At 42.9% G+C, this 11,139-nt stretch overlaps 1 protein-coding gene across 1 annotated transcript in view; it reads right to left on the bottom strand.

The window, feature by feature from the left end:
• Positions 1 to 9,057: 9,057 nt before the first annotated feature.
• Positions 9,058 to 11,139, bottom strand: part of espn (espin) — a 47,878-nt gene continuing 45,796 nt past the window's right edge. Inside the window, exon 14 of the mRNA XM_034087734.2 lies at positions 9,058 to 11,028. Coding sequence (XP_033943625.1) covers positions 10,884 to 11,028 — 145 coding nt within the window. The 3' untranslated portion in view covers positions 9,058 to 10,883. The remainder of the gene's footprint in view (positions 11,029 to 11,139) is intronic.

The raw sequence follows: 11,139 nt of genomic DNA, 5'->3' as shown, positions 1-11,139 counted from the left end.
AAGCAATCAATCATCGCAAACGGACAATTATTCGAAGCAGGTAGGGGCTTGCATTTGCGGAAGCATTTATTCACAGATAAGCATCTTTAATATTTAAATGAAGATGGTGTTACTGTCGCTGGATAATTCAATAATCCGGTTTGGCAAGATAAGAGGGCAAGATTTCCATTAAAGTATTTAAAACGTCAGAGTTTGACTTGGAACTGTACATGTCGTTTTAATGAGTTTGAACTAAGCTAATGTTTTTTCTTTTTTGATCTTTGTACACTTTTCTACAGTTGCCTTCTGTTTGTTGACAACTGAAATGTGATTGACTGGCTGCAAACAGCTCGAGGGCTCCCTCTCGTGGCCAACAGGAGGCACTGTATGCTCGCATTACTTATTTCCATGCCATTATTGTTGTGTTCACCGAGTGAGTCAACAAGTGTGTCATCGAGCCTAAATGTGCTGGAGGCTCTTCCTTTGACGGGAACAACCACAGATCTGTTTGGAGGTATGGTGGGAGGAGATCTGTATCTCCACTTTACCCCCCTGGCCACGATTTGGCACCTTTAGTTTTATTCATTTTAAATGTTAAACACGTTCCACCACTTTCTTAGTCGGAAACTGAAAATATATGTAAAGCTCCAAAACGTAATCTTTACATGACATGCCTGGGATACTAGTATAACATTTACAATGTATACTCTTTATAAGAACAAGGTTTATCAACCAACAGAGGCCACAGCAGGATTACTGTGCCCTCTAGCGATGAGTCAGGCGTGTGTGAAGGTGTTCCAAAGTTTAGTATTTCTTCATTAGCAGGAATGGTGGTGCACATATTTTAAAAAGGGTTATTCAATGTTGTAGGAAGAACAAATAACACCAAAGCAAGAACCTTTTATGATTTATGATAATTCAAAAACAGGGTAAGTGGGAGGGGGTTCATGTGGTGCTAATGGTTAGATAGGGAGAAAATATGTTATTCTTCCTTTCTCCTTGACCTTGTCTGTTTTAAGGGTCAGCCCCTGAAAACCCAGAGAGAGCATATCATTTTAGTATTTTTTCTTTGAAAGGTTGAACAAAAATGATTAGCGTATGTATTTTGCAGGATCAGGAGCTTTACCTCCTTCTCCATCCTGCTCTCCTTGTAGAACCAGCCCTCCTCCTTGTAGAGCCACTCCTCCTCCTCCTCCTCCTCCTCCTCCTCCTCCTCCTCCTCCTCCTCCTCCTCCTCCTCCTCCTCCTCCTCCTCCTCCTCCTCCATCTCTCTGATATGTTTCCACACCTCCTGTGTTTTCCTCAAGCGCTCCTCCTTCTTCACTGTCTCAATCTGGCGGACCTTTGTGTCTATTGCTCTCACCTTGGCCAAGCTCTCCAGATTTCTCTTGACCAGCGCACTCATTTCCTCTGACTCTGGTGATCTCATCCTCCTTTTCCTGGTTTACCTGGCTCACCTTCTTCTCAATTTCCTGCTGCACAGTTTTCATTTTGGATATCTCCCTCTGTATAACACACAGTATCGTTTCATGTCATTGAAATGGTCTTGCTCCATGTTCCTGTCTTTTTTGACCTTCTCTATCTCCATTCTCTGGGTGTGTAGAATTTCTGTCAGAAAGCGGGTCTCCTCATGTTCTTTAGATGTTCTGTTTGACTTCATGTGCTGAGCGTGAAACATTTTTTGACTGGCTCTTGCAAACTCTAAAGCTTCAACCATGTCACATTTGACCATAAACATAGTTGACACTAAAAGGTCGTCCGTTGCACGGCGTGTAGGATTCTGCATAGAGTCCATTGGGAGTACTGAAAGACAAAAATATGCATGTAATAGAGAAGTGAATGAAGTGTAGCAATTTGCAGCTGTTGAAAAGATCCTTGCATAACTACAAGCAAACAAATCCTTAATTCATTGCTTCAGCCTAAATATTCAGATTCTACATTTACTATATGGGTTATAAATGAAATCGTTTTTTTCTATATTTCACTGAAATACCATCACTTAATAGAAATGTAAATACCCTCAACAGAAATCCACAAAAACTAATTGTATGTAAAATTCAGCAACACAAAACATCTATATGACTTTGTTGTGTCGTAAAACTGAAAGCATTAGAACATTGTAAACTAAACATTAACAAATGTCTCAATACGAACAAATATTAAAAAATATAAACAATTGTGGAAATACAAAAAAAGTGATATCACACAATTGTCCCACAGCCCACATTGTTTTAATACTGTTAATGTAAATACAATGGGGAAAACAAGTGGCCTTTCAGAGTATGGCTAGCTTATTCCTCTCTTTAAAATTCATTGAAGCATTGACAAAGAATTAAGGAATAACACAAAAACAAAGATGTTTAATATAAATGTAGGACAAAAACAATGCCTAAATGTGTCTCATGTTTATAAAGAAGCTTACATTACATTACATTACATTAAATTGCATTTAGCTGACGCTTTTATCCAAAGCGACTTACAATAAGTGCGTTCGACCAACAAAATACAAACTTGAAGAAAACAGAATCATATAAGTACATCAGGCTTCATAGAGCAAAAACATTTCAAGTGCTACTCAACTGGCTTTAGATAAGCCAGCCCTTTATTACTATATAAGTGCTTTGTTAATAGTTCTATCGCTCGAAGTGGAGTCGAAAGAGATGAGTTTTCAGTCTGCGCCGGAAGGTGTGTAAGCTATCTGCTGTCCTGATGTCAATGGGGAGCTCATTCCACCATTTTGGAGCCAGGATAGCAAACCCACGTGTTTTTGCTGATGGGAACTTGGGTCCCCTTCGCAGCGATGGTGCAGCGAGCCGTTTGGTTGATGCAGAGCGGAGTGCATGTCCTGGATGTAAGAAGGGCCAGATCCATTCGCAGCATGGTACGCAAGTACCATTGTCTTGAAGTGGATTCTAGCAGTTACCGGAAGCCAGTGGAGGGAGCGGAGGAGCGGCGTGGTGTGGGAGAATTTAGGAAGGTTGAAGACCAGACGAGCCGCTGCATTCTGGATGAGCTGCAGAGGTCGGATGGCACAGCAGGTAGACCAGCCAGGAGGGAGTTGCAGTAGTCTAGGCGTGAGATGACGAGAGCCTGGACCAGAACCTGCGTCGCTTTCTGGGTCAGCTGGGGACGTATCCTCCTGCTGTTGTAAAGCGTGTATCTGCAGCAGCGGGTTGTAGCAGCGATGTTTGCAGTGAAGGACAGGTTGTTATCTAGGATCACGCCCAGATTCCTTGCAGTCTGAGTCGGGGAAACAACAGAGGTGCCAATGTTGATTGTCAGGTCAAGAGTGGGACCATCTTTTCCCGGAAGGAAAAGCAGTTCAGTCTTGTCAAGGTTGAGCTTGAGGTGATGATCAGACATCCACTGAGAGATGTCAGCTAGACAAGCAGAGATGCGTGCGACGACCTGGGTCTGTGAGCGGGGAAAGGACAGAATTAATTGGGTGTCGTCAGCGTAGCAGTGGTATGAAAAACTATGCGGGCTAATGACTGATCCGAGCGAGTTTGTGTACAAGGAGAAGAGGAGGGGACCAAGAACAGAGCCCTGAGGGACCCCTGTAGTTAATTGACAAGGGTCGGACTCGGACCCTCTCCAAGTAACCATGTAGGTGCGGTCTTTGAGGTATGAGGTGAGGAGGGAAAGTGCAGAGCCTGAAACTCCAAGTTCTTGGAGAGTGCGAAGGAGGATCTGATGGTTCACCGTGTCGAATGCAGCAGACAGGTCCAACAGGATGATGACAGAGGAGAGGGAGGCTGCTTTAGCAGTGTGCAGTTCCTCAAAGAAAGCGAGGAGGGCAGTTTCTGTGGAGTGACCTGCCTTGAAACCAGACTGGTGCGGATCCAGAAGGTTGTTCTGATGGAGATAACAGGAGAGTTGTCTAAAGACAGCTCGTTCAAGTGTTTTAGACAGGAACGGGAGGAGAGAGACAGGCCTGTAGTTTATAACATCAGACGGGTTGAGAGTGGGTTTCTTTAGGAGAGGGTTTACTCTTGCCTCCTTGAGACTGTTTGGAAAGTGACCAGAAGTTAGAGAAGTGTTGATGAAATGGGTGAGAAACGGTAGAATATCAGGAGCGATAGTCTGAAGGAGGTTTGAAGGGATAGGGTCCAGAGGACAGGTGGTAGGGCGGGCAGAGGTAATGAGGGTAAGAACCTCACTTGGAGAGAGAGGGGAAAAGGAGGTCAGTGTGTGGGTGAAAGGAGGGTCTGGTGACCCAGCGGTGAGTAAAGGTGAGTCAGAAAAAGAAGAGCGAATATCATCAACCTTTTTTTCAAAGTGGTTAACAAAGTCGCTTGACAGAAGGGAGGAGGGGGAAGGGGCTTTGGGGGGGGTCCAGGAGGGAGGAGAAGATGGAAAATAGTTTTTGGGGATTGGAATAGGAAGATTGGATCTTATCTTGAAAGAAAGTGCTTTTTGCCTGAGAGATGGAAGCAGAGAAAGAGGAGAGGAGAGCCTGATAGATTTGGAGGTCGTCATGGTGTTTGGATTTCCACCGTTTCTGCTCTGCTGCCCTAAAGACGGTTCTATTAGCACGCAGTGCGTCATTTAGCCAGGGAGCAGGAGGGGACTGACGAGCCTGCCGAGATGTGAGAGGACAGAGAGAGTCCAGAGAGGATGAGAGAGTAGAGAGGAGAGTTTCTGCAGCAGAGTTTGGAGGCAGGAGTTGGAACGAGTCAGAGGAAGGGAGGGCTGAGAGCACCGATGAGGCAAAGGTAGAGGGGGAGAGGGAATGAAGGTTACGGCGGACAGGTGCAGGATGAGAAGAGATTAGTTTGTTATGTTTGGAAAGGGGTAGAGAGAATGAAATGAAGAAGTGATCGGATGTGTGGAGCGGGTTTACAGAGAGGTTAGAAGTAGAGTTCCTTGAGAATATGAGATCAAGGACATTGCCAGCTTTATGAGTTGGTGGGGACGGAGACAGTGAGAAAGCAAAGGCGGTTAACAGAGATGTTAGTTCGTCTATCTTCCCCCGTCTGGAGGTTGAAGTCTCCGAGAAGTACAGCGGGAGGGCCAGTTTCAGGGATGTGTGAGAGGAGATGATCTAATTCCTCCAAGAAGTCCCCCAAGGCGCCTGGTGGACGGTAGAGAACAACAATGGTTAATATAGGATGGGTTACTGTGACGGCATGGAATTCAAAGGTGGAAGGAGTGAAGTTAGGTAGCTTGAAGAGGGAAAAGCTCCATTTGGGAGAGAGCAGGAGACCAGTGCCACCTCCTCTGCCAGTGGGTCTGGGTGTATGGGAGAAGGAGTATGCTGTGGAGAGAGCTGCTGGGGTGGATGTGTTGAATGGAGTAATCCAGGTTTCAGTGAGAGCAAGGAAATCCAGAGACTGCAGGGAAGCGTAGCCAGAGATGAAGTCAGCCTTAGGAACAGCTGACTGGCAGTTCCACAGGCCGTCTGAAACTAGATGTTGGATGTCAGTGGAGCATGTGGGATAGACGAGAGCAGGCCGGTTATATCGATTACGAGATGCACGGGGCCAGTGATAATTGCGAGAAGACACATAGACAGGAATGGAGAAAACACACATGATTATAGTATAGCATGAGGGGCTAAACTAGTGATGGCAGTTTGACACTGAAGCTTCGAACGGAGCTTCAACCCTGGACTTCCTATTTCATAGAAGCAGTGCTTCGAAGCTTGTTTCAAATCACGTGACATATGACGTCAGAAGCAGCAACTGCTTCAAATCACGTGACATGTGACGTCCGAACCAGCAACTGCTTCATTTCCTGAATTAATCACTTGACTGGTTCGCGGTCCATTCACGCGATTCAATGCACTGCCTCGTCTCGATTCTGACAGGTGACAGGTTGAAACAGTTTCAAATTTGAGTGCTTCAACACTTTATGACCGCTCTAAACAATGCGCAATGTGTGGGTTGTTGTCGTAGTTTGCGTTGTTGCTGTTGAGTTGTTGTTGGTATTGCATTTGAATTGTAGTATCATTATAGAGCAAGCCAGGAAGAAAGATAGGTCGTTCTGGCTCGGGAAACACTTCGAAATGTGGAGAAGTTGTGAACAAAAAGAAAAAAAGTCATCAGTCATATAAAAACAGTTCAATATTTTAAGGAATAGATAGCCCAGTGGGTAGAGCCGGTGGCCCGAATGCGGTGATGTCCTCTGCTCAGCTGGTTCAAAGCCCGGAATGGATGTATTTTATCATTGCTTTTCAACTTTAATAACTGATAAAAGGCCCTCTCCTCCCAAAAAGATGTCCAGCACTCTCTAGTCTCTTCTCAATAACCCAATACACACAATTATCAATCTTTAATTGCAAATAGAACATGATATTCAGTCTTAGTGTATGTGTGCATTGAATATTTTTCAAGGCAAAGATACGTTAAACCCACTGCAGCCTTGCACTTCGCCAGGAGAGGTCGCTGTAACTGAAGCTTCGAGAAATGAACCTATTTCCGACACAATTGTCCAAGTGGTTCGATGCTTCATTCAAAGCTTCATTTTGCCATCACTAGGCTAAACAACCAAATAAAATAAAAATAAAACACCAGCGACACTTAGCTCAATGAAAGTAGGATTTGCCTCCTCTTTGACTCCCGCAGGACTCTAATGTCTTAGCCTGTCTGACGCTCCAGGAAAGTGCTGCCTAAAATGGACACCTGATTGCTGAGTTCTCACAGCTGTGGGGCCACGTCCCTTTAACTCTCTGCAGCTGGTGGCCCTCAAAAGGAAATCTAGACTGGCTTCCTCCTGACTCGTTATTGTCTTTTAAGTCAATTACATTAAACCCTAAGTTATAAAGTTATGAGTTTAACCCTTAATACAGTTACACCTACTCAATAAAGCTCTTACTATTCTACAAATGTTTAAATCAAAGTTAACCCTACCAGTCAGTTAGTTCAGTTTTAAGGTTTACAGTCAAATTACCTGTCCCAAGATTCCTTGTGTTCTAAGTTTTCGCTTTTCTTCATGTCTGCTGAACACTTATACGGTGGTGGTATTGGAGTTTTGGTATTTGATTGTAGTTCTGGTGTACTTTCCATATTTGCAGTTTTCCTCTAAGAGATGTTCCTCTGTTGGAAGTCAGGTTATTACTCACTGGAGGCTTGTCACAACAACCTGTATGTCTCCATAACGACAAGCAGCATTTTGAGTCTGTAAAGGCATCAGAATGTGATGATTCAAACTGTTACAAATCCAAACTACTTTAAGTAACAGATAAATGCTTGTTTTTACGAAAGAGTATCCATAGGGAGTGTTTCATTAAAAAGATACTAAAGAAGGAAATTATATATCTATGTTGGATTATATTTGTTTGTGGATGTAGGCTCAACATTTATATACCTGTGTCTGTTGGTCCGTCTAGTCTGACTGTCTGTTTGCGTGTCTGAATAGAAATATTGACCATAATGATAGAGTTTTCTTATTTTAAAGATTCTTGAAAGCAGTTAATACAATTCAGAAGTAAAACAGGGGTCTCAAACTCAAGGCCCGGGGGCCAAATTCGGCCCGCGACTTCATTTGATGTGGCCCGCAAGAGCTTGCAAAGCCTGTGGAATGTTGGTCCACTCCTCTTCAATGGCTGTGCGAAGTTGCTGGATATTGGCAGGAACTGGAACACGCTGTCGTATACGCCGATCCAGAGCATCCCAAACATGCTCAATGGGTGACATGTCCGGTGAGTATGCTGGCCATGCAAGAACTGGGATGTTTTCAGCCTCCAGGAATTGTGTACAGATCCTTGCAACATGGGGCCGTGCATTATCATGCTGCAGCATGAGGTGATGGTCGTGGATGAATGGCACAACAATGGGCCTCAGGATCTCGTCACGGTATCTCTGTGCATTCACAATGCCATCAATAAAATGCACCTGTGTTCGTCGTCCATAACATACGCCTGCCCATACATAACCCCACCACCACCATGGGCCACTCGATTCACAACATTGACATCAGAAAACCGCTCACCCACACGACGCCACACACGCTGTCTGCCATCTGCCCTGAACAGTGAAAACCGGGATTCATCCGTGAAGACAACACCTCTCCAACGTGCCAGACGCCATCGAATGTGAGCATTTGCCCACTCAAGTCGGTTACAACGACGAACCGGAGTCAGGTCGAGACCCCGATGAGGACGACGAGCATGCAGATGAGCTTCCCTGAGACGGTTTCTGACAGTTTGTGCAGAAATTCTTTGGTTATGCAAACCGATTGTTGCAGCAGCTGTCCGAGTGGCTGGTCTCAGACGATCTTGGAGGTGAACATGCTGGATGTGGAGGTCCTGGGCTGGTGTGGTTACACGTGGTCTGCGGTTGTGAGGCCGGTTGGATGTACTGCCAAATTCTCTGAAACGCCTTTGGAGACGGCTTATGGTAGAGAAATGAACATTCAATTCACAGGCAACAGCTCTGGTGGACATTCCTGCTGTCAGCATGCCAATTGCACGCTCCCTCAAAACTTGCGAAATCTGTGGCATTGTGCTGTGTGATAAAACTGAACATTTTAGAGTGGCCTTTTATTGTGGCCAGCCTAAGGCACACCTGTGCAATAATCATGCTGTCTAATCAGCATCTTGATATGCCACACCTGTGAGGTGGGATGGATTATCTTGGCAAAGGAGAAGTGTTCACTATCACAGATTTTTTCAGATTTGTGAACAATATTTGAGAGAAACGGTTATTTTGTGTATAGAGACAATGTTTTAGATCTTTGAGTTCATCTCATGAAAAATGGGAGCAAAAACAAAAGTGTTGCATTTATATTTTTGTTCAGTGTACGTTTATTATACGGTGACATGTCACTTTACAGAAGCAGGTTGCCCATAAACTACTGCCTAGATAAATAGTTGATTAATATTAATAGTTATTTCTGCCTATCCCTGCCTTTTGTTCCAGCTGTATGTTCCTAGTGTTGCCTGCCCGATACTTCAGCTTAATCAACCTCAACCAAAAGTAAAAATAATAAGCTTCAGGTCAGATTTATTAGAGGTCTTTTACTGTTGCACTAGTCTAATGGATTTTATTGTACATGTTTTTCTGTTGGAGGCAACAAAAGCACAGACTGAATGTTGTTTGGTGATTTATTGTCTTTATTTTTAACAGTCTGAAAATATAATTACACATGAATTAGCCACATTCTATTCAAGCAAGGCTGAGACATGTAATGCAATATGGAAACAATGAAACAACAACAATCTGAGAGGGTCACTATATACAGAGTTTAAATATGTATAGAAATTCAAATGGCAATGACGTTAACATCATTTCTCAATTTCAACATCATATGGCATCCGATGAAAGTGAATAAGAGAAATTCCAAATGTTTCCCCAACCAGAAGCATTGTCTTTCATGACGTGCCCTACACATGAAAAAATGTACATCCAACATAAATGTAGTAAACAGAGAATATTTTTCCATTGTGTGGGGAAACTTCATCTGACATTATAAGGGAGGTTCAGTTGCTCTTAAATGTCACAGACTATTGCACTACTACCATTTCAAATCTGCCTTTTCAGTTCTGCCAAAAACATTCAACACAGCCTCACATGTTCATATTTAGCCCCAAATGTACAAACCCATGCACAACAAATGTGTTTAGAAAGTAGCTGTAAAAGTATCAACCTGGCATTTGTGTTGCTTCTGTCAAATTATTTTTTCCAAATGTAAATCGTATATAGTAGTACATTGTATATGTCTTCCTAATGTTCATAATCCGATATTTGAGCCAAAAATATTGAAACTATGCTTTACACTCTAGTGTTTGTACTATTAGATTAGATTTGTGGTGTTATTGGTGGCAGTAAGAGAGCCCTCTGTATTCTGTAAGCAGATCTGCTCATCAAAAATGTATCCTCCAGGTTAGTGGGACGAAGGCCAGATCAGGACACGGGATAAACTGATGTCTTCTTTACTTGTCTTTTCAGGGTGCAAATGAGACATCTGATGTAAGAAGCTGCTCCTAATATGTATTATAAGTCATGTTGAATTTGAAACCTAGCAAAATTGTACTGTCTTGTTTTTTGTTTGCTATTCTTCAAAGACATTCCAGGGTCCTTGAGGCAAATGGGCGTACATTTACATAACTACATGCTCGATTCATGATCATAACAGTCTAACATTTAAGTCCACATACAGCTTTTTCTCAAATATTATTAGTCAAGTTATATTTGCACAGCTACATCATCTTTACCTTGTTTAAAATATCATATATATCCATATTTCAATCCACTGAGAAATTACAACAAGCTTATCTAAAGAAATAGATTAGTTTGAGCAGTGTTAGGATAACAACTCTGGCAGTAAATTGAAGCCATTTAGAAATTGCTTCTATGAGCATGATACAAAAATCTTATGACTAATATAACATAATGAAGAAGTGATTTTCTACATACAGAATGGATTAGCTGCTTCAGGGTTTAATAAGACTTTGCTGAGTATGTCAATGCCATTGTCACATGACACGACTGTTATGGAGTTACTTTTAAATTCCTTACACAGTGAGTGTGGCTAATGAAAATAAAATATACATGCAATGAATGATAACAAGTAAGTAAGCCCCTTTCCCACACTAACTTCTTTTTTTTGTAAATCTTTTATGTGAAATAGCTTCTATTGATTTGCAGGAAAGCAATACATACAACAGATAATCATAATTTAGTCAAGACACATGCATTAATAGCAAATGTCTTAAGTAAGGAGAATCAGTGCATGTCACGACTATTGTTAGCACTAAAAGATCAATAGTTTTTGTCCAAGAGACTTTCAATGGGAGGTGGCAGGTCACTCCACCCAGGGTGAGCCATAGCATGGTCCTGTGATTCTGAAGGTCGGAGATTGAGACAAGCTTTCTCCACTGTCCAGTGTACAGTGCGAGGATTAGGGGCGGGGCGGTGTTCAGTGAAGGCCTTGGAAGGAGCAGGGGCAGACGGCTTAGTTTACTATTTGGCTAAATCCCCTTTCTTCAGAATGATCTGTCGCTGCCAGGGGGCCAGCTTGGTCTCATCGTAGCCCAGGTTCCGTAGTCGCTCCAGCTCCGTCTTCTCCTCCATGTCCTTCACCTGTTTGGCTTGCTGCTCCTGTTTTCTAGATGCATCCACAAGGAAAGGTGGGCAAAGGGCCCGAAACAAAATAGAAGTTAGAATAAACAATATATCAGTAAGTGTATGAGAAAATTGAAATTATAAGTTAACATAG

Source organism: Pseudochaenichthys georgianus, chromosome 7 (assembly GCF_902827115.2).
Source record: "Pseudochaenichthys georgianus chromosome 7, fPseGeo1.2, whole genome shotgun sequence".
NCBI lineage: Eukaryota > Metazoa > Chordata > Actinopteri > Perciformes > Channichthyidae > Pseudochaenichthys > Pseudochaenichthys georgianus.
This window is presented reverse-complemented; position numbering and strand designations above follow the sequence as displayed.